The following is a 24,390-nucleotide window of genomic DNA, read 5'->3' on the forward strand; positions in this document are numbered from 1 at the left end:
ACAGCCCCCACAAGAGAGAATTATCTGGCTTGAAATGTCAAGAGTGGCAAGGCTGAGAAACCCTGATCTAGTAGTATAAAACTCAGAGCATTTTTTTGAGATTTATTATTTTTTTTTTTTTAGAGAGAGAGGAGGAAGAGGGGTAGATGGAGAGGGAAAGAGAGAGAATCCCAAGCAGACTCCTCACTGAATGCAGATCACAATGTGGGGCTCAATCCCGTGCCCCTCAGATCATGACCTAAGCTGAAATCAAGAGCTGGACACCTAACTGACAGAGAGTATTTATTAATGGTATGGAGCACTGAATGGTTAAATGTCAATATGGAAAGTAAATGGGAAGCCTAAATCAGTTTTAAGTCTGTAAAGTTGCTGAAAGACTTTACAGAAGAATAGCATTTTTAGGTGATGGGATATATTTTCTCTGAGGTGCCAAAGTAGGAGGAGAATCTCATTCAGTCACGGGCAGTGATAAAGGAGAGTCACTGCATGAAAATGGACAGCTGTGATTTTGCAGGTTTGTGTGACTTGTTGCTTTGAGGACATGAAATATCATATGTTGAGTCACCAAGCTCCCAGCATATGGTGAGGTGAAGGCACAGTGAGACCGAGCCGGAGCCAGCCATGAGGAATGAGCAGCAGCTCAAATAACCAGATGGCTGGTAAAGAAATGGTATTAAGCAGCAAAAGAAAAGTATGCTTATGAATAAAATAAAAACTGGAAGAAAGGCAACCTGTGATATTAAGAAATGAGAACTTAAAAGCGTCAAGAATGTCAAGAAGGGCAGATACATCAGTGATGATAAATCAAATCCAAGTGTACTTCAGCTATTACTGCCATCCAGCGTGATTAAGACAAATTTTGGCTTATGTATCCAGATTCATTTGGTCTCGATATTTCACTTTTAAGGATTTATCTTTGAAAGGCAATTAAGGGTATAGGTGAGATTCAACTACATAAGTGTATTACAGTTTACATTAGTTAAAATTTGGAAGCAACCAAATTTTTTGACCATCAGGGACTGGGTCGCACATCATGGTACACCCCTACCGTGGAATTCCTGGCAGTCCTTCCCCATCCTTGCTGGGAATCATGTGCTGGCAAGGAAAAAGGTCATGCTGAGTCAGGGGATAAACTATTGTACAACAGTACTCAGACTGAGACAGGTGGGTGTCATGCCCACACCTGTTCTCCTTGTCCATGCTGTGCCAAGGTGGGCAGTGGGCACGGTCATCGAGTGCAGGTAATCAGGGGCTTCACTGTTTGCAGAGAATTTGAAATTTGTTGTTGTCTCGCAAATATAGTACGCTTCCTGCCTCCCTCGCACTTTGGGTTTTAACTTGATCTGATATAAACCAAAGGGTGGGGGGTGAGCAACAGTGATGCGTATGACTTTCAGGTGGGCCCCAGAAAGAAGGACACGCCCCCCTACCCTGTCTTCTTTGCACCTTTTCTGCTCCTGGACGATGGACAGGAAAAGACATCATGGACCATGAGAAGGAGGAATTATCCCAAAGAGGAGAACACGATAGATCTCAGAGCCTCTAAAGACTACAGATCAGGGCTGCCAGAAGCATCGACCTTCACATTAGTGGGAAGGACACTTATCTACTCTCAGGACACTTAGAGGCTCTAGGAGTTTGGCTGTCTGACATGCACCCTGATTCTAACATCAATGTAGAAAAACTGTATTTTTGAAGGGTTAAACAAAGCTGTGCATAAATATGGAGAGAGAAGATTTGAAAGGATATATGCCTGCTCTAAGTTGCAATCATTTATGTCTAGGAGGGGGATGGTGGAGGTGTGTGTATTTCTTTCATTTTGTAGCTTATTGCTATTTTATTCATATATAATTTACATGTTATACATACATGTATCTACATGCATGTTTATATTTACTTATAATCAACATCCATTTTGTCCAAAATAAGGAGAAACTTCTTTAAAATTAAAATCTCCAGTGTCATTTAAACTAGCAAGAAAATTCATTTGTGCACTTTGAGATATTGATCACCATTTAGTGTCAGAGTCTCATTTCTGGGCCAAAAGCATCCATTCAATGCAGTGGGCAATGTGTGATGCTCGTGGTGAAGTGATAGCAGATACAAAGTCCTGAAAGTCACAGGAAACCTTTCAGGTGACAGGATTTCGTGACCTCTAATACCATTTATGTGTGTCGTGTGTTAACACCTTCAGAACAAGGCATTTTTTAGTTTGGCATGATCAAAAGTACTGCTTTTCCAGAGGTACTGTGAGGCACACCTGTATGCACTTGTTGACATGAATCCTAGTTCTCAGATGATTATCATGATACAGAGTGTTTGTTAGGTAGGGTGGTCCTTGCAGATGCAGAACGCTGACTCACATAATAAAATGCAGCACTGCCATGAGAAGCTGGATGAAGGTTTGAACCGAAACCAGAAAGAGGTCTACAGAATACTCTAGGCTCACAGTGGCTCCTGGAGGCAGTCTCATCAAGAAAGAAATGGACGAGGCTGGGACAAGTCACCTACTAGAACATCTACTGGAAAAACCTCCCTAGCAAGGGGTAGAGGCTGCCATGAACCTCAAACTGAGTGTCACTCAGCCTCACTGGTTCTGGGTGTTGGGCTAGATGTCAGTGACATAAACCAGATCCTCTGTCCTTCCCTGCAGCAGATTCCCTCTTGATGGAAGTCCACTATTGTGCCAGATCGGCACTAGAGGGCAAGTTCAGATAAAACCAGGTGGAAGTAGATTGGAGGATGAAGGACTTTTTACTTGGAAGAAGTCTTGAAAGGTTGGAGGTGATGTTTTATTTGATCTTAATGGATAATTTTCCCAGTAGTAAAAGAAAGGGAAGAGAAGGCCAGACGGAGGAAGAGCAGGACCCAAAGCTCAGAGGCTGGCCGGTGTGACAAAGGACGGGCCAGGAGAGTGTGCAGGGGAAGCCCTTGGAGGTTCTGCCAAGACATGTCCATTATCATGGAAAAAAATAAGAGGGCATTACGGGTTTTTTTGAAGAATCCCGTTACTATTGCTTCTGTGTATGAAATAGCATGGTGATATCCTCAAGGAAACCTCGTGCTGTCCCATGCATTTGGCATCTACGATGTCAGAAAGCGGTGGAAAGAGCAACAGTACTTACTCTCAAGTTGACCACAACTCACTAAACTGTGAAACAAAGATTATCAGGAGACAAGCAGTCTCCATGCGAAAATACCAAATCAGAATCATCTCTGAATTCTGATAGGTTTATGTCCTCACCCACAAGGATACACAGATACCCACATGAACTAAAACATTCACAAGTGATATTCAAGCAGAAAAAGAGGAGTTCTGATTCTAGGGTATCTTGCTTGTTTTTGTTTTTGTTTTATTCTCTCAGCAGTTTCTCTCTACTGTCAAGTTCACACTGAGTGAGTCTTGAAGGCTCAGGTCTGCTCTGGCCAGCAGCCAGCAGTACTCTTGCTCTCAAATACACTTCTGAGTACCAGGAATCCCAGGATATCATCCCAAGGAACCTTGGCCATATCCCAAATTGAAAAACAAAAGATGCTGATTTCTACAAAAGCTGGAAAAGTAAATACAGCAATTTCATCTACTTGCACTTCCCTGGACCCCAATCTTTGGTCTGCGGCCCCTACCCTGCTGTGCCTAGCGACTGGCACAGACCCCTTGAAGACAGCGGTGGAGCCCCTGAGAGGTGAGATGTGCCTCTTGGCACATGACGTGCAGGCTGTTTGGTGGGGCAGGGGTAAGGTTCCACCTGAAAAGGGCTAGAGAAACCAGGAATTTCTTGTAATGTGGCACAGAAATTAATAAATTTTCAAAGCCATTTTGGATCGGAATATGATGCCCAGAAATGTTAAAAACTATTTAACTCATAGTCTGATGGTTCCAGTACAATTTGATAGCAACTATTTGTTTCTCTTATTTTTTTTAAAGTTTTTTATTTTTTTGAGAGAGAGAGAGAGAGAGCACACAAATATGCAAGTGGGGGCAGGGGACAGAGAGGGATGAGCAGACACCACACTGAGCGTGGAGCCCGATGCAGGGCTCAATCTCACAATCCTGAGATCACGAACTGAGATCAAGAATCAGATGCTTAACCAACTGAGCCACCCAGGTGCCCCAATAGCAACCATTTCTTAAAAGAAGAGCATGAATGAAGCATATCTTTGTATCACATATTTTCCTGAATTAATCTGATTAAGAATCTAAAGGATAATGTTTCTCTAAGATTTTTATTGTAATTAAATCTGACTTTTACAGTATCACAGCATTTTCCTAAGGTATAGAATAACAGTGGCAAAGGTAAGAATCAACATAAATTCCTGGGATACAGCAAGCTCCAGGGGCAATCATTAAACCAATTACTATTTGTATCACTTTGGCTTCTTGCTAAAATCTCTGGCTCCTCTCTTAGGAAATATCTGTTGTGGATTAGACAACCTTTCATTTTACACAGCTCCTTGCATCCCTTTCTCTGGACATCTTAAATTTAAGAGAAGAAAATGAATACCCAGTTATAAGCAAGCTGACTTAATCAGCACGTGCTTTCTAAAATATTATTTTCTAAATGGTATTTGAAAAAATTACAAATGTAATGCCTGTATAAAAAGAATCACTATCCTCTGTCTTTGACGTTACTGTACTTTCTCTAGAAACACACACATACATATATACACAAATAAAAATATTTAAAAAATATATTTTATATTTGCATGTGATACACATTTTGCAAAATTGGCCAGGTTTTATCTATATTATATGTACAGCTTTCTATATATACTCCTGTTTTTCTCTTCTTTTTCTTCACTTCACTTGGTATTATATATTCTAATTACTATATGTTCTTTGAAAATTTGACTTTATTAGCAACAGAGACTCCAGGGAATGGATTCCTGACCATCTTTAAAACTGTAAACCTAGAACTTTCTGGAAGCTTCCAGGTGAGTTAAATCAGTCTGCAGTCTCTGAAGGTAACCTGCTGTTCTGGTGTTAGCAAAGACAGGGATGCTTTGTCCTAGCCAGGCCTGTGCACATTTCCATTTCTCACCTTGCTGCAACCTGTTAACCGTGATGAATTAGGGCCTTGGTTCCTCCTCTCACTTGAGACAGCTGGCTTTTAATTCCTTTAGATTATTTGGAATGGCCACCTGCTTTTCCCCAAGTGCAAAGCACATTCCTCAGCGTGAAGCACATTCTCCCTGCGGAGACCCCAGGCTGGAGCAAATTCCATCCTTCCCAGCAGGTGGCACCATCTAGATTCAGTTCTCTCCTGAGGACCACGCACGGGGGGGGGGGGGGGGGGGGGGGGGGGGGGGGGCAAGAGGATGTGAGATGCTCACCCCCCCATCTCCAGACCTTTCAGCTGTGCCTCTTATTGGTTTTCCATACAAGATGGTTTTTACTCTTGACTGTTTTCACATATACTGAACTTGACAAGACATATGAAATGACTTTCAAACAACCATAATTACTATCTGTTTACATAAAAATTTTTCATAAAATATGTTTGTATTAGAGCACAAAGATCTTTTACAAAACACCATTGACTGAAACCACGACTTTGAAGTTTCTTTATGAATAACAATGTTCTATTGTACTTTAACATGGTTGTTTCAGCAAAACTTTCTTAAAGAAATCCTTTTTGTTTCCTTAAAGAATATCGTTAAGAAAAGGATAATACAAATGACCCTTATAAATTTTCACTTAGACTTTTGGCAAAAAGATGACAAAATTGAACTAATCTCTGCATCTTACTCAGCTTAGAAAATAGCTCATTGGTGTCATAAACCATGGTTCAAAAATACAACATTCTAAGGTGGAAGTTGCTCATCATAAGGTTCTAAGGAGTTAGCTAATAGCTTGAAAGGAGGGCTGTATTTTGGGGTGAAGTCCATGAATATTCTCTGACTTCTCTGGACCCAATCAATATCTAATCTCACCTGTCACTTGAAAGACTTCAAGCCATGTAAACACACCTTGGCAGAGTTGGAAAAAAGGTTCAGGGTTTGGGGCCAACTCTTACTGATGGGATACCAGTGACAGGTGCAGGTGTCATCAGAAGGATGTACTTCTGAATCCAAACATCAGACTGGAAAGAACACCTTGAAATCAGAGTGAATTCAAGCTCAGTTCAAAGTTTTGTGTTTTTTAATTCATTTTTTTAAACCAAGGCTAACATGTTAATACAATTTTCCAAATCTGCCTTCTAAAGTTGCCTGGGCCCATCCTGGAGGTTCTGAGTCTATAAGTGGTGGATGAGACCAGGAGACTATGATAACTGGACAGACTGGGAAGCACCAATGCTGTTTTCAATCTTTATTATGCTCGTGCACTTTCTGGGATAAAGCAGTGAAAGGACAGAGCCCTAGGTATACAGTACAGCAGCAGGAAACCATGAGAAGGACCCATTATACCTTTGTTAGGCCATGTTTCGTTTATTTGATATTAAAAAAAGTTCAGAAGTCATCATGGTCTGGGTAGTACTGGGTAGGAAATCTGAGATATCTGACATTTTTTTGGCATAATGCCTGGCATATAGCCTGCTAGTTAACCACTGCATTCACCTGATAGGAGGTTTTTAAGTGGCTGAATTAAGAAGTATGGCTCAATCCTCGTAAAGGCTACTGAAATTTGAGGAGACAGTGGACACAGCACTGATCCACAACAGGAGAGAATTCAGGGTTGGGAACTTCGCCAAGTGGAAGGTCACCATCAAAAGGGTAAGCTGCATGTATCTTTTATATTATAGGTATGTTGATGCTGGAACATGCAGATCTAGAAGTTGCAGATGCGCCTAGAGTAGCCCTCAGGGGCCTCAGACAGCAAGAGAACCAGAATCTAAAAAATACTAACATTGATACAGTCAAGTAAAATTCAGGAATTATTAAGAGTGCATTCCCAGGAATCCTTACTTCAAACAAAAGAGCTTCTATAATCCTTACTTGAAACAGAATGTTTTTGAAAATACTTTTTAAAATGATGTGAACAGATACTTTTGCATATTTATCTTGAATTAAAACCTGCTAAGAGAGAATTGTATGTTCCGCCCTGCTTACTTAGTTGTTCACTCTTGAAGATAGTCAGATCTTGGGTCTGTATGACCCTAGCATTGGGATATGACCACAGTGTCCAAGGAAGACTGGACGCATGACCACACCACCCAGACCACAGTGAGATGGGACAACCTCAGTAGCAGGGGTTTCAGGCCAGCAGCTACCACTTGTACTACTACCTTATGTGGGGGGAAATGGGTGAGGGGTGGAGGCTGTCTTAATTCCACCAAGGCCAAGAGTGGCTGCCTATTGGCCTTTACCTCACTGCAGGCAGCCTCCGTACAGCTGCTTGAGGTAAAGTCCATCTATTCTGAAGAGACCGCTCCAGCTGGACAGCTTTCTGAATTTATCAGAATGGTTCCCGCAGGCTAAGCTCCTAATGCATCCTGTTGGAGCACTGTGAACCTGAGCCACCAGCCCCCTATTTCTAGCAAAGGCAAAAGTACATACCAAAAGGTTTCAAAACATGCCGTAAACTATGTGTTGGGTTTTCGTGCACTTCTGCTTCCCTTCCTATACCACACCTATGGTGCATCTGCACCACCTGCAAGGCACCCCGCCTGTCCCTGGCAAGGACCTCCATCAATGTGCAGATGAACACACAGAAGAGTCATTGGCCAGGACAGACTCTACAAGCTGGGACCTCAGAACCTGCTTGGGACTCACGAGACTCTCTTTTTCAAAAGTCCTATCTGGGCTGGCCTGCAGGACCTGGGGGGAGCTGTTTGAAGCTCTGAGCTGTGAAAGCCCCATAGGAAAATTCTGCGGATGTGTTCGTGATTGTGTCACACATTGCAAGTGCAGAGCCCCACAGCTATATATGCAGAAGAAATGTGAACGTTGTAATTAGGGACGGGCTAAGTGCGTGCAGCTGCAAGTTGCCTGTATTACCTGATCTTGGGATTTCTTTTTCTTTTTCTTCTTGCCCCAGCACCCAGAACTCTCCGCGTCTTTGCCATTGGCCTCACCGCAGAGCAGCCCGTCTAGCTCATCCGTGCCCATGTGCTGTCCCTGAGACGTTTCTGCTGCCAGCCGGTACGACAGGTTCCTTAAAATGCACACACAGTTTTCAACGGTCTGCAGAACCAAAAACAAAAAACAAAAAACAAAACAAAACAAAACAAAACCAAAACAAAACAAAAAAAAAACAAAAAAGGGGAAAGGAAACAAAGAGGAATGAATAAAAACCAACCGGCACTCCTTCACCCAGGAAAGCAGTCGTTTCCACACCTGATGCCTTCTGGATACCTTTGGCTGCTGGTTCCTTAAGGCTCCCTTGACAGCCGCGGTGGAAAGAATTGAGAGAAACCTGAGATGGTCTTAATATCTTTCCTTATCTACAGTAGTTACTTGTATAAACACTGTCATTGTCAACAGAAGTTCACTTGCGGGAAGAGAGTCCACAACCACAAGAGGTTCCAAGTGTGGCCCATGCACACACCACCCCCCTCTGGGGACTGGGGCTCACAGTCACCAAGAGTGTGGATACTCACATTTCCATCAGCTCTGGGAAGGAAACACTGGTATTTCCCACCCATCGGGCCACTTACTGGGAGTAAAATGAGGTGAGAGATACATATAAAGTTGGGGGGGGGTCCCAGGCAACCCGAGTGCCGGGATCACCTGGGGACATAGTTTCCATTCTGTTGACTTGATTTGATGGCTGGTGCTTCTGTTTTCTTAGCGTGGGGGTGAAACAGTGCTTCAGGACACACTGTGTGCAGCTGGACACCTGGAGAGTCCTTGGTGTGTGTCTGTTGGTTGTGTGACTCAGACAGTACCCCCAACATCTCCGCAGCTCAACTGCTTCCTCCGGAAGATGGTCATGACAGCACTCATGTATTAATCTCTGCAAGCTGTGACTCGGCTCAGTTAGGTTATGTGGCCAGGGGGAATGGAGGCTGCAGACCTTTAGTCAGGTAACCCACTGGGTTACCCTAGTGGGCCCACGTACCCCTGAGGGTCCTAGAAGTGAGAGACGGTGGCACGAGAAGTGGTGTGACCTCTCACTGCAGGCTTAGAAGACGGAAGAAGGTGCCACAAGCTAAAGTTTTGTGGGCACCTCCAACCAATTCTCTCCTGAGCCTCCAGGAGGAATGCAGCCCTGGAGACACACTGACTTTAGCCCAACAAGACCCGTTTGGGACTCCTGACCTGTAAAACAGTAACAGGATAAATCTGTGTGGTTTTAAGCTACCGTGTTTGTGGCAATTTGTTACGGCAGCAATGGGAAACCAACCCCGTGCGTGCATACTGAGCAGTGCCTGGTCCACAGTGAGCACCTGGTCCACAGCCTTCACACCGTGAGCAGTGGTGCAGACAGCACGGCCTGCCAGTCCAGAACACTGGACCCCGAGCCAGCCAGTCTGGTTTCGGTCCTGCTTTGCCATTTCGTGAGCTATATATGACCTTGGGCAAAGTGCTTAATCTCTATGTGCTTCCACTTCCTCCCATGACTCTTCCTCTGGAATATCATCACATTGAGACCAGGTTTCATACATGAATTTCAGATCAACCTTTTGACCTTTGCTTTGCATTTGATGAACAGTGGGAAGAGGAAAAATAACACTCAATTAAAAAAAAAAATACCCAAAACGATGATGGGGAAAACCAGTGAGCTGTGCTAAGTTTTATTTTTAAAAGCCTGCCACTTTGGCCCCGGCTGCCCAGGCACCTGCTGTGTGCACCAGCATTTGAGCCAGGGAACGTGGTTCCATTTCACAGACGAAGGGGATGAGACCTGAAGCTGGTGGGGACACCCAGCAGACCGGGCCACTTCTCTCTGGTCCTGGGCCAGGCCTGCGAGGGGCGGGGCCCCACTGTTCCCCTCCCAGGTGGGAAATCTGGGAAAACCTGCACACGTGTCCTTAACTGGGGGCATGACAATCAACCAGGAAAAATGGTTTTCTGGGTCTATCTCTGGGGCCTTTGCCATTCCAGACCTTTCTTGTCAGCTTTTCAAGGTTTCATGGCTGCTAATCCCACAGGCTTTGAGTCAACTTGATTTTCTATTTCAAGCATCCTCTCTGCATCAAAAAAGGAACAGGCATGAAAGCAGGTAAACACAGGACGATGCATGAAAGAGAGAAAGTCTCTCTCCCTGAAAGGGAAATGTTATGGCATAAGTCAGAATGATTTTTAAATCAGCTCAAACTGATTTTTCTTACATCAAAGGCCTGGGAGAATCAACTTCTTTCTCATCCTGCTGTTCATCTTCCCTGGGGGCATCTCCTGCCTCTGTTTAACAAATGACTGCTGGGGAACACATCCACAGCAGTTTCCAGCTTTATAATCTACCTGTGGCTGGGGGATGTTCTGGGAGAAGGTGGGGGTGGGGGGATAAAGCAGGGTTGGCAGAGGAGAGGGTGCAGAGGGAAGGAGGGGTGGCCCAGGGTCCGGGGACTGACCTCATCTCTCTAGCTCAGTGTGGTGTGGGAGGGTCACCCATTCAGGCCCTTCCCTTGAAGGAAGTGGGAAAGAGGGTAGGAAAAAAAAAAAAAAGGCAGCTACTGCTCTTCTTTGGGACGCCAGCAGGAGGCACGTGGCAGCTGGTGGCTCTGCTTTTGATATCCATTGCTGTCAACGGAGCTTTTAGCAGTTCCTCTTGGCCACCAGGGTCATTTTGACTCTTTATTTTCTATTAGAAAGGGCTAATTTGGAAGTTGTCTGTAGGCTGCTCTACCATATGTTACCCATTCAACAAACCGTCCCAATTACAGGAGCTGAGCTGAGAGCTTGCATGGATTCCAGGCTCTTTTATTCACTAACTTTGCTGGTCTTAAAGAGAGTGTGGACCCATTCCCCCTCTATCTTGTCCTTGGGAGAGCTCAGAGGTGACCACGCAGAGGGCCACGTGGGACACTGTGAGACAATAATACATTAAAGCTCATGGCACATTCTGGCCGGCCAAGCACTGCTAAGTAACCCTTGGCGTCTGATCCTTTCAGTAGCTCTGACCGTCCTCCCAGTCCTGAAGTTGGGGTATTCAGGTATAGTCCTTAGTGAGCAGGAGGTTGAGGTGGCACATCTACCCAAGCGTGGTGCCCTTGCTGCTTCATCAGAAATAACCACGTCTTCTGATTGCTGCCCTCAACACTTCCATTGATTCCAGGTTCCTCTTCTGAATAAAATGTGGACATTAAAAGGGGGGGGATCACCTAGGGGTTTCAGGAATCTAGCCACCTGCCACATCAGGAAGAAAGTGTGGGGCTATCCTGCTAATGGCTACCTTCCTACCAGTGTTGACATGGGCACTTGGCCAAGGCAAGAGGCTGTGGACTCTTATTTTCTTTTCAACTGTAAGGCCCAGACAGTATAAAGCTCTTTTTGTATCCATTATAGTAGGAGGCTTAGTGCCCAGATGTTGTAGTCCTTACTGTTCTGAATGCTGAGATCCTCGCACCACAGGCTCTGTGAATTACCTCCAGCAGCTCTTTTAAAAATCTCTCGTCTGTTGTATTAACAGACATCTTTAAATACTGAAGACATCTTGACTGATCATTGTTGTAGGGACTTATTTTCCTATCAATGATATTAAAAGTTCTAAAATGGCCATTAAGGGTGTTTACATGAGGGGTTGATTAAATCTTTAGCACCTCATAGGGTCTTCGAAATTGATAACACTTGCAGAGTAAACTAATGATGCCCGTGTAACTCGGTGGTGGTGATGAGATGATAAACCACGTTTATAGCCGCAGCAAACTAATACTCAAGAGGGCTGGAGTTCCAGAAGGTATCACACATCTACAACTATGGGGAGAAGGGCTTGGGTATGAGCAATTGTCTCAGTTTCTTAGCTGCTCCACTGTGTAGTCAAGGTGGAGAACTGTTACGTCATTCTCCATGCCAGCTGATAGCTAAGAGGAAAAAAGCAGTCTTACTTGTTCTTTATCTGATTTTACAACTAAATAACATTTCATCGGATTCCTGATGAGAATCATTTCAGAGCTGTCTCTCTAATCTACTATGGTGGGTTCTCAGTATAGGACACACATCGAATCACCCGATAAACTTTTAAAGGAACACAAATCTGAGACCAGAGATGGACATTCAGAGTCCGAGGGCTGTGATGAGGTCCGGACACATGGCCGTGGTTTACAACCAGGACCAATTCTGCTCCCTTGGGCGACACCGGGCAATATTTGGGGACATTTTTGTTTGTCACAACCGGGAAGGAAGATGCTATTGGCATGTAGTGGGGGAGAGCCCAGGGATGCTGCCCGACATCTACAATGCACAGGACGTCCCCAGCACAGAATAACTTGGCCCAAAATGTCAGTCGTGTGGCTTTGGAGAAATTCTCATTAAGATCTCACGTTTAGGGATCCCTGGGTGGCGCAGGGGTTTGGCGCCTGCCTTTGGCCCAGGGCGCGATCCTGGAGACCCGGGATCGAATCCCACATCGGGCTCCCGGCGCATGGAGCCTGCTTCTCCCTCTGCCTGTGTCTCTGCCTCTCTCTCTCTCTCTATCATTAATAAATAAAAATTAAAAAAAAAAAGATCTCACGTTTATCACATGGGTCACTTAAAAAGCATCAGTAAAGTCTGTGTTTATATCGGGATATTATTACTTGACAACTTTACATTTAGACTGAATCAAAACTAATCAAGAAACAAATTAAGGCAAAACAAAATACCTCCACCACTGGCAAAGCTCACCCAATTCTATTCTGGTTTGTGAACTCAGACACTGACTGACTGGACTCTGAGGATTAACGTATGGCCAGTCCTGTTTATTCAGATTTGGACAGAGGTTCTTCAGTCTTCATAAGACATTTTTAAAATGGCATTTGCTACAATTAACATTTGAAAAAAACTAATGTGCAAGAACATAGAATTATTCAAAGCTCAGGTAGTTTTAATATTTCTCTTTCTTTTGAAAGCATATTTTATAAACTAAGGCTGGAAACTTGTAGGTAATGTGGTATGTAAAAGTTTATACACTCATCTGGTTTGAGTAACTTAAAACAATCCACATTTTCGTTATTAATCGAGACTTAGGTGTCTAGTTCTAGGCTAGGATTAGAAATGCATCTAGAAAATGTTGGATTCCTATGGGGAGACAAGAGAGATTGCAGAGTGAAGGTATTAAGCAAAGCATTAGCTCTCCGCTGCTGTTAGCCATTGCTTAGTCCCCTGGGCATCTTTATTCACTGAGACGTTTAATCTATGCAAACACAACCAACCTTGCTATCGATCTCACTGCTCCCCAGCGCGGACTGGATCACGTAGAGCAGAGCATCTGTGAGCCCGTCACATTCCCGCATCCTCCTGCGAGCCTCCTCTCCGGCTGAACTAACATTCCTGCAAAGCAAAACAGTGGTGCATCAGCTACCTCCATGGTGGTCCCCACAAAAACCTTCTTCTGAGCCTGCTTCCAGAACGTTTACCAAGAACACAGTTTGAACAAGTAGGGATGGCTTCACCAAATGCATCCCAGAACCAGCTGGGCCACAGGTATTTGCCATACAACTTGCAAAACAGAGATGGAGATTTCCACACGTGTGATCTGTGAAGGTCCGCTGGGGATGGAGACTCCCAGAAAGTCTTCGAGGTTTGCTTCCTTGACAGTTGAAGAGGGAACCAGAAGCTCTTTGATTCAAAGGCTTCTTCTTCGAGAAATCTGAAAGAATGTTTTTCAGAGACAGAGCTTCCAACTTACTGAAATATTTTAGTGATCTAATTCCACCTGCCTCAAAAATATGCCTATCTTGGTCCCACCAGAAGTAAACTTCTGGAAGTTTATTCTCAGAACATAGGGAAGGGTTTCTGTGAAAATGTACTCATTGGGGTGCCCATGGCACCTTTTATGGGCAGGAGTGGCTCAAGCTCCTTCTTGTACCAGCGCTTGCTGAGCTTAAGCCAACGGGAGGGGATGCCTTTCCTTAGGGGACATGGAGCTGGGAAGCAGAGACCTTCTACCCCTACAGAAGACATAAGACAAGCCTAGTCAAGGGTGAATCTTTGGGGTTCCTTTAGTGACCCCACCACTTGAGAGTATGTTTTTTCTCTCCTACCAAGGGTAAGGATTTGGTTCAGGTAAAGAACTTGTACAGCAACTCATGGAAGACACAGCCTGTTGGAGGGATGCTGGAAGTGAGTGAAGAGAAGGTATAAGGGGCTGAAGGATTTTAGAGACCATGAGGAAGAGTGATCTCTCGAGAATGATCTCGGTAGGACAATGGCTCTCATGCTTGGCTAGTAGCAGAATCATCTGGAGGAGATTGCTCAGTCCCATTTTGGGCTCTTGGGTGGAGTTGGGTAACTTCATAATCGATGTCGCTGGAGTTGAGAACTACCACTCTGATTCTGGCTCTAGGGAGAGGGTTCGGTCGGGGAAGGCAGCACTCTGGGCTGACTGCGAGGCGTTACCACATGGCAAACCCAAGAATCTGTGGCCCTGGGCAGAGGCTGCGGGAGACACTGGATAGACTGAGTCTCGTGCCCACACTGCAATTGGCACAGGTAGTCCCATTTCATTTTCAAAATGTCCTTCAAGGACATTTCATTCTATTTTACAGATGAGGACATTGAGGCGCAGAGGCTGCCCATGGCCACCAAGGCAGTGAGTAGAGCAGCTGGAACAGAACCAGGTCTCTGAACGAGAGGAAAGCAAGGCCTTCAGGCTTGGTGTACAATACAGACACACCACTATTTTTTAGAAATTAAAGTAGACCTAACACTAAAATGTTACAGAACCTAAATGTTCTCTTTGATTATCTAGAAGGTTCTGTAGGATGTGTTTACATAGGATCTCTGCATTTTAATGTAAGATTGGGAAAGGTTATTCAATTCAGATTAGTATTTTTGGCATTTGCCGATCTTAAAATATAAACAAAATTTCTCAGTTCCTTAGATAATATAACTGGGCAAATATTGATGGTATTTTTATATAAAGTGCTATGACTCCCCCTTGGGGTGACTGACCCTCATTTCTGACAGGATCTTGGGAGGGAGGAAGAACCAGCTTTCTGCAGGAAGTAGCTGTGAGAGCTGTGCCGGTATTATTCTAAACTGGAAGGACTGCCTTTGTGAGGGAGCATTTTTAGACCATTCCTCCTTGAAACAATTTTCACCAGGTCGAGCTTTGAGGCAGTTAGAGTAAAAGGCATCTCAAAAATTCCAATCATATCTCTTTGGCCAGAAGAATGCTGAATGGCAATGTCTGCCTGTATGTTTCAAATCTTGCCTCTATACTTTGAAGAGGTCATATTTCCAAAGACAAAATAAGGAATAGCTATTCCTTAGAAATCATCTAATAATCTTGATTGAATTGTCAGTTTACATGTTATTTGGTAATTTCTGCTTAGGTTAAGATCTACGATCTTTTTATCTAATTGATAAAAAATGAAGTAATTTATTTTTATTTCTTACAATTAAAAGGTATAAAATCTCTTACAGTCTCTTTTGTTCCAATGTAACTCGTTAAACTGCCTTAGAGGTAGCTCTGTACACCCTAGTCTGAAATCCTCTGCCCTCCTCCCTGGCTGATGAATGTTCAGTCTTTTTCTTGAGTAGCTTTATAATGAAGATGCATTCTGATTCACAAATACACTTCAAAGTGATCAGTCTATTTTCATTGGTAATCAATGAATGAGCAGGGCAACCATGAAAAAGACCAGGAATTAACAACTTTGTCAACATTACAAGTTGTGAATATTAATAATCTAAGCAGTATTCTTTACTGTTTGATTGTAGTCTAGTTTCCTCCAAAATTAAAGTTATTGACTGGCTGCTATATTACAAAGTGCAAGATATTGAGGGGTGCCCAACTGGTTCAGTGGATAGAGCATGCAACTCAATCTTGGGAGTTGTGAGTTCGAGCCCCACATTGGGTAAAGGATTACTTCAAAATTAAATCTTTTAAACATGTGTAAGATACTGAAAGACAAGAAAGACTAATGAGTTAGGGTCCCTGTAGAGAAGGAGAAATGAATGGGACACACACACCTATACACACATATGCATGTAAATACACACATACACACACCCCTTTGATACAGAGTGGAAGAAGGAGTTATCATAGCATCTGCAGGTATGATGATACCCAACATATATTTTTAAACAGACTGAGATGTGCAGATGTCTCTTAATCAATGGATAATGGTGTTCTCTAAATCTTTGGGGTTGGGTTCACTTTTAAGCAACTCCTCCTGAATGAGGAAATATATCAGAAGAGTACCCTGGGTTTTTCACTCTGGAGGAGACAGAGTTTCCTCTTTCTTCTTGTCCTCCACAAGACAAAATCTACTATATTATTCATGCTTTACTATTTAAAAATAAAAAAACCAACAACTTTGTGTTTTGGTCACTATAACAATTAATTGAATTTACAGTCTAAATAAGTGACAATGAACCAGTGTTCATCCTACAAAGTCCCTCTCTCCTGTTACACTTAAAACATTCTTCTGCTCATGTTGACAGAGGTGATTTTCATGTCTGACAAGAAACTGGTGCAGCAAAATTTTATGCCTAAACATAATATTAAAGCAAATACTTACAGATTATTTGTATAAAGCACAGAAGACGGTACAATAGCTCTGCCTTAGAAATCATCTAATAATCTTGATTGAATTATCAGTTTACATGTTATTTGGTAATTTCTGCTTAGGTTAAGATCTACGATCTTTTTATCTAATTGATAAAAAATGAAGTAATTTATTTTTATTTCTTACAATTAAAAGGTATAAAATCTCTTACAGTCTCTTTTGTTCCAGTGTAACTCGTTAAACTGCTTTATTTTCCCTATCTTCAGTGCTGTTTGACATCTTGTTTCTCTGAGCTTCCATCACTCACTTATTTAAAACAAATTCAACATACAGAGCTCTCCTAGGATCCAAAGTGGTTCTTGTACTGCACATGCAAAGGAATGAATGCAGCATTTCACAAGAAAGAGCTCATTTCATGTGTCTCTACTTCACATGGCCAGGATATGGAGAGTGAAACTGTAGAGAAAACCAATGGATGAGGTTTTCAGCAATTAACAATTTGAAATTAGCCTCTCTCTTCTCAGTATTGCGTTTGCTCTCTGAATCTTACTGTTCACCACTGACTTTGGATTAGTTCCATGCTGTACTGGAACCTTCCGGAGGGTAGAAGGCATGTCCTTGTTGTTTGTATCCCCAGCATGATACAACCCTCAGTGCAAGTTGGTTATTACATGTGCATTCGGTTCTTCCATTGGACTGGAATTCATGTGACTGATTTACCTCTGTGCTCCATACTCACTGGATAGTATCAGATATCTGTTAGATCAAGAATGCAGGTTTCTTATACTATAGCTTGTGCTCTGTCACTATAACGCCCTTCCTGGATTATTCAGGTCACTCTCAATTTGGGAAGAAAGGAGGAAAAAAAATCCCAACTGAACATAGTGTGTGATATCTCAAAGTAGTATCATACCTCACACTAAACAAGTTTGAGATCGAAGCTTTCTTCTGGTTGATATTATTGTTCATACATGCTGAATAACTGAAGGGCATTGCACAATTTTGCCGCCTGGAGCCAATCGGGTATTCCCGAGCCATAGCCACCTTCACCCCAGGCTGGTAGGCTCAGCTTCTCTTCTTGTGCTCCCTGTTACCTCCTTTCCTCTCCACACCCCCTGCTCCTTGGCCTTTATAGTCTACCCCTCCCTGGGGTCGTCTCCTACCAGGTCCACCCTCATCACCTTGAGCCCTGGGTCCTTCCTGCACATCTATGAGCTGGGGCTCACTGGGCTGCTTTGTCTCATCTCACCAGCAGAGCCCAGATGTTGGGTCTCTGGGGACCTGAGCTGAGTTTCTGAGACTATACACCAGTGTGAGGAGTGGGGCTGGGATTGCCAGACAGCAGAGCTTAGACTGTTCCAAGAAATACAGGTGGTCCCAAGCCAAAGCTGAAATACAAAGCCACACACTCTGTAGGCTTTGATGCCAACGCAGCAGGGCAGGCAGAGGGAGAGGTAGAAACCATAATGGTTGACAGCACAGAGTAGACAGGAGTGCTGGACCTGGGTCTGGGGATACCAGGGACTCCCAGGGTCTCGAGCCTCCATATACTCAACCACAGATAAGGAGACTCTGTCTGTGGATCTGAGGCTGTGCTGACCCCTCCCCCTGCAATGCTGTTGCTTCTGCATCTAGGCCCACTGTCTCTGAGCAATCACACTGCTGAGGCTTGGTCAGACCTCTGCCTTGTCCCCTTCACTCCCTCTTTTGTTGCTCCAGGGACAAGCTTTTAGGGCACCTGTAACACCTAATGTTTGAGTCTGGGCCCTCCATGATGTGGGGAGGGGTGGGTACCACCAGCTTATTTTGCTGTCATTATTCTGGTTCCCCACTGGATGGCACTTAGTAGGGACTCAGTGAGTAATAACTAAATGCAATGGTGCGTGACTGCAAGCCTGCCTCCTGCTGGACCAGTGGCTCTTACCTGGGACCAAGTTGCTACCAGGGAACATATGCCAATGTCTCAGTGTCTGGGAACACTCCGCTTCTCACAGCTGCAGAGGAAGGGGGTGATACTGGTATCCAGTGGGTGGAGGCAGCCAGAGCTGCTGCTAAACATCCTACGGTGTTCAGGACAGGCCTCCCCAACAGTGCCATGTGTGGAGGCTGAGAAGCCCACTCTAGTTAGCTGGGCTCCTTGAGGGTCTAATTTGTAGGTATATTTCCTAACACCAGACCTCTGTGTAGCCCAGATATTTTCAAATCTCCACTGCATCTAAATCATCTCTGCAACTTGATCAAAATGGAGAGGCCCAGGCCCTTATGCTACTCACTGTGTCTTCTTAGCTCCCTGGGTGATGCCCTACACACCAGAGTGTGAGAACCACTCCCTTAGCAGGAAATCCAACAGCAGGAAATTGAAATACTTACTAAATGACCATGTAATTGTCATTTACATCATAATTGAGCTACATGTTACATAAAATCTTAAAGATACTCAGCTTCTTCTTCTTTTTTTTAAATTTTTATTTACTTATGATAGTCACACACACACACACACACACACACAGAGAGAGAGAGAGAGAGAGAGGCAGAGACATAGGCAGAGGGAGAAGCAGGCTCCATGCACCGGGAGCCCGACGTGGGATTCGATCCCGGGTCTCCAGGATCGCACCCTAGGCCAAAGGCAGGTGCCAAACCGCTGTGCCACCCAGGGATCCCTCAGCTTCTTCTTCTTAATGGGTGGGGGCATCATGGCCCCACATACAACAATTATTTATTTATTTATTTATTTATTTATTTATTTATATTTAAAGTCAATTAATTAACCTATAGTGTATTATTAGTTTCAAAGGTAATTTAGTGATTCATCAACTGAATGGCACATTCATGTAACACCCAGTGCTCATTCCATCACGTGCCTTCCTTAATGCCAATCACCTAAGTTATCCCGTCCTTCCACCCTTCTCCCCTCCGCAATGATATATTTAGACTGATTGCCATAGGCTCCCAACATGGAACCTGTGAAAATCTTCCAGCTACACTAAGTTTGTGAGGGAAATCTAAGCAAAACACAAATGTGCATCATCTCAACTTCCTGACCACGTGATTTCCAATAAAATTTGTAACTTACCATAAATTACCTGATCTGAATAAGCTTGGGAATGGGAAATGGTACTGATCATACTCAAGCCACTCTCCTGCAAAGTAGGCTTGCTTTTGCTTTAGTTAAAAACATTCCATTTTAAAGAGATCCATCTATCCACCCATCTAAATCAAAAGTAGAGAAGTTTTTTGTAAGGAACCAGAGAGTATATATTCCAAATTTGGGAACCCCACAGGTCTCTGTACTTTCTCCTCTTCCTTAACAACCTTTTAAAAAATGTAAAGCCCAGTATTATCTGCAGCCATACAAAAACAGGTCATGGGTGGGATTTGGCTCATGGGCCATAGTTTTCCAATCCCTGACTTAGATTCTCATCTGAAGCCTATTTGTGGGATTCAGGAGGAGTCTCTGAACCCGATATTATGCTCAAAATTTCATATATATATATATGTTATGTGCATGTTTTTTCTGTGATAAAGGAATAGAACTTTCATAGTATTCTGAAGCCGGGACCCCTAAAAAGTTTAAGAACCTCTAATCAAAATCAGCAGTGCCCTTGGTCTGAACACTGCTCTCCTAAATCCAGAGCTCGGGCTTCAGGATTCAGATGCATTTGTCACCATGGGTAAACAGCAACTATGCCTTGTTCTTTCCCTACAAAAAGCCTTGGGAGAGCTTGCCTGTAGGTTCCAAAATCATTGACCAAAAAACCCTGAATCTCTTCCTCCATGTGGGAAATCCAAGCATGCAGGGTTGGGGAGGAAGGGCTCTTCTGCCCCCAAGCTGGGTCAACATAGTGACAGCTGTCCAGCCAGATCCTCTCACTCCAGGTCAGTGGCTACAGGGTCCATGGGGCAGTGTGAGCCCTGCCAAGTCGGTCTGTCTCCCTCTTCTTCACTCAGAGGAGCCACCACCACAGAAACCATTAGGGCTCATCCTCTTAATCTGTAGCTTCTCTGCAGAAATGGAGAGCTTATTCCCTTCTTAGTATTAAAAAACTTCAACAAAGATGGGTTATCTTGTGCACCTGCCATGGTCTTGTACTTAGGTATGAAGGCACATGCCTTGCCTTGGTCTAGACATTTGAAATGTGCCGATGGGGATGTCTAATGTCACCAGATCTTGTGGTGACACAGCCCACTACTCAGGGCCTGGCATGGATTTTTCATAGTAACTGTTAACTCCTCCAGCTGCTTCTCACCCAGAGACTCCCATCCAAGAGGGAGAGAGACATGTGGTGAGGCGGGGGGGGGGGGGGCGGGGGGGGCGGATCTGCTGCATGCATGGATGGCAAGCATCCAGAGAAGACAAGGGGTGAAGATAGGAAAGAGTGGAAGGTTTCACAGTGACAATGATAACCTCATCGTTTACATCTTCATCACTAATTTCCAAAAAACCTGAAACCATTTGTAAAGTATCAAAACAATGGGAAAAATATATGAGTAACAGTGAACACTCTCACTCTTTTCTTCCCCTCTCTCTGTCCAAGGGGCTCATTGTGGCTATGGGATGTTTACCACTCAAGATTATTTTCTACTCATACAAACAAATGGTGTAAATATGGTTTTGCTTTTTTGACATAGTAGTTAATCATGCTCTTTGCTTGATTTTACCCTTTTTTTCTTTTTTAAGAGAGAGAGAGAGTGAGTGGTGGGTGGTGTAGGGACAGAGGGAGAGGGAGACTCTCAAGGAGACTCCATGCTCACTGTGGAGCCTGACACAGGGCTTGATCTCATGACCCTGAGATCATGACCTGAGCTGAAACCAAGAGTCCTTTTTGACATCCAGCTGCTGAGCAGCCCAGCCAGGCTGCTCTGAGTGCCAGGAAGCAGACCACCAGAGGTTCTTCTGCCTACTGTGGCTCTGTAGGAACGTGCAGGTAAATGTGTGTGACATTTGACCAATAACCAATAGGGAACCAAAGCAAGATTCCCCTCACCTGCCTGGTGAATTCAAGTCTTTCCAGAGGCTTTTCCAATGGCTTTCTCTGACATCTCGCCCAGAGTGCAGACCGACGATGACAGTAGATAAGTCCCTGGCTTTGAAACATACTGGGGTTTGCTAGGCTGATTTCCAAGCTGCTTTGAACAAGTGCTCTATTTTATTTTTTATTTCTCCCCTCCTTGAACTGGCATGTCTATAATTATTATCCTATGCCCGTCCCATCAGTGTTGTTAGGAGCAGATAATCCATTTCTTTGGTATTAATAGCCACACAAGATGTTAATGTCCTAACGCCTGGAACTTGTGAATACGTTACTTTACATGGAAAAAAGGACTTTTCAGAGGGAATTAAGGTTATGGACTTTATAATAGGGTGATTGCCCTGTGGACCCAATGAACATTAGAAGCAGGGAGCATTCTCTGGGTGGAGTCAGTGAGATGCAGTAGAAGGGAAGGTCAGAGACATCTCAGGCATGGGGATCAACTCCTCATCGCTGGTTTGGATATTGAGAGGGCCACATGCAAGGTTGAGAGAGAGGCTGCTAGCTCTCAGTGGCCGACAGCAAGGAAACAGAGACCTTGGTCCTCCAGCCCCAAGGGATTGGATTCTGGCCACAACCTATAGAAGATTGGAAAAGTCTTCTCCCAACACAATCCTGCTAACACCTTGATTTTAAACTGCTAAGAACTGTGTGAGACTTCTAACACACAGAAACTGTAGGATAATAAATCTGTGTTGTCCCAAGTCACTAAGTTTGTGGTAATTTGTTATAGCAGCAGTAGGAAACGAGGACAGAGCCTTCCGCTTGTTTTACTCAAGGGTAAATTAAAATCTTCTTGACACCCCGTGTACCTGTTTCACACCACCCTTTCCCTGCAAAACTGCTTATCTGCAGTGGACTCATGCAAGTTTCAGGAAGATATTTCTAGATGACCAAATAATTGAATTGTTTTGATCAAGACCAAAGTGCCACCTATTTAGGAAAATCAAAATTCTTCCTTGGGGGCATGTGTGTAGGGATCAGGGTGAGGTGGTGGCATAAAAAGCCTCTGCCCTCAACTACGCAAGGCCAGGTGATGATCCAGCTACTTCAGAGCAGGCTAAAGCACAAGAAACACTGTGTGATGTGATGATGATGCACTTTTTGAGGCAAAAGTACATTGCTTTAATTTGTTTTGCCTTATCCCCAATCTGATTAGCCACAAGAGAGCTACCAGATATGTGGGCGTCAGCTTGCATCAGACTGCTCTCCTGCTTGGTTGATAGCTTCGACGTCTGTCAGTCGTCTCACTATAGAAGAGGCTCCCGAAAACCTGAGTCTCACAGCTTCCACTGAACAGAGAGTGTGGTGGTTGGTATTCTATTCTGGGGCGATAATGAGCACGCTGGATTTTAAGGGAGAGAAATGGGTGATGTCCTAGCTCTGCTTGAGTGAAGTCTGTAGTGGAGACTCATTATTCTAAGTGAATTCCTGGAACATTATCTGAAATGCCAACCATAAGTACCGAATGAAAAGTGCAGGTTTCCTCTGCTTCGCAAAAGTAGGGAGCTCCTGTGAAACCTTTCATGAGCTGACACATGTAAAGCAAAGACGCAATTACCATTAATTCATATGGAAACATTTTTGAGCATTCCCAGATCGCAGAATCTTAGGCTTTCTTGTTTGTTTGTTTGTAAAAGCAAAGTGGCAGAGCAAACTTTTGAAAACCGAGGGACACCTGTATTAGGATGAGCCACACCTCTGTACATTTTTACTGGATACAAATGACAGAAGGCTGAATTTACTTGAAAAGCTCTTGACTTCTCTTTATACATATGTGTTTCTTAAGCTGGCACTTTATCACGGCCAAGTCAGAACAATTTCCAAAGAAACAAATTTTCCTTTTTATTTTTTATTTTTTTTTAAGGATTAGCACAGTCTCACTTTTGGATTCCTGCTATGCACCTTACTGTCTTCTCTCAAGGGAGACAATTTCTTTATAAATCAGGACAGTGATGGCTTGGTAATTGCTTTGTTGAGCTGCAGGGACAGAACGCTTCAGTGACCTAAAGACCAACTACCTACCGGGCGGCAGTGAATATGGCTCCCAAGCTGTCCTCAGAAAAGTGGCCCCTACGCGTTGACACCCCTCCCACCCTCATAAATGTAAACCAGTAGAGAGAAACAGATGGGCTCCTCTTTGGTTGACTATTCAACACTGCTCTTTTAAGAATGTCTAGATCTCTAGATCTGCCTTCTGGAGCTAGCCATGCATCAGGGCACATTGTTCTAAAGCAGCCAAGAGCGGAACCAGAAATGCCTAGGTTAAAAGATGTCCTATGGCTGTCAAGTACTACCTAGGGTTTTAGCTTCATGATTCCAATTAAAATTGATGGACACCACAGAGTTAACTGCTCTATGAAATGTCTGCTGAAAGTTTCCCATCGGGCTAAATTATAAGGAAATTACAGAGAAAAAAAAATGAGTGCTGTGTGGCTAACACCGTTAACTGTGAACCTAATTGTGCCTGCAGTCCTTTGAGCTCCATGAACATCTAGCTGTTGTTCCCTAACTTGTAGTACTTGGGGGTGAGCTGTACGCACCGTGCCTTGAGTTTGTAGTTACCAGACCACATGTCAAGCTTGGAGCACTGCCATGGGGCCCGATCGTTGGAGCCAATGCCCACTTACCCCACATTCCACTGATGCCTCAAATATTTCACTCTAGCACGTTCTGGCAGGCCCTTTGTGATGACTCAGAACCAGGGAGCAGGCATTGTGAGCCTGCATTTAAGTTCAGTCCCGGTACTTCTGCTTGGCATCTGGGGCGGTTCTCCATCGAGTGTATGTCCCACCACCGCAGCAGGCATTCCCACAGAACAAAAAGCA

General features: G+C 44.0%; 1 protein-coding gene across 17 annotated transcripts in view; it reads right to left on the reverse strand.

Annotated features, from left to right (window-relative positions):
- CTNND2 (catenin delta 2) overlaps positions 1–24,390 on the reverse strand; it is a 923,063-nt gene that overhangs the window by 121,683 nt on the left and 776,990 nt on the right. For all 17 annotated transcript variants that reach the window (XM_072752714.1, XM_072752715.1, XM_072752713.1 and 14 more), the window contains 2 exons: positions 13,230–13,347; positions 7,936–8,121 (listed from right to left, as the gene is read on the reverse strand). In XM_072752714.1, coding sequence (XP_072608815.1) covers positions 7,936–8,121; positions 13,230–13,347 — 304 coding nt within the window. The remainder of the gene's footprint in view (positions 1–7,935; positions 8,122–13,229; positions 13,348–24,390) is intronic.

The sequence above is a fragment of the Vulpes vulpes genome, chromosome 3, assembly GCF_048418805.1.
Source record: "Vulpes vulpes isolate BD-2025 chromosome 3, VulVul3, whole genome shotgun sequence".
In the NCBI taxonomy this organism is placed as follows: Eukaryota; Metazoa; Chordata; class Mammalia; order Carnivora; family Canidae; genus Vulpes; species Vulpes vulpes.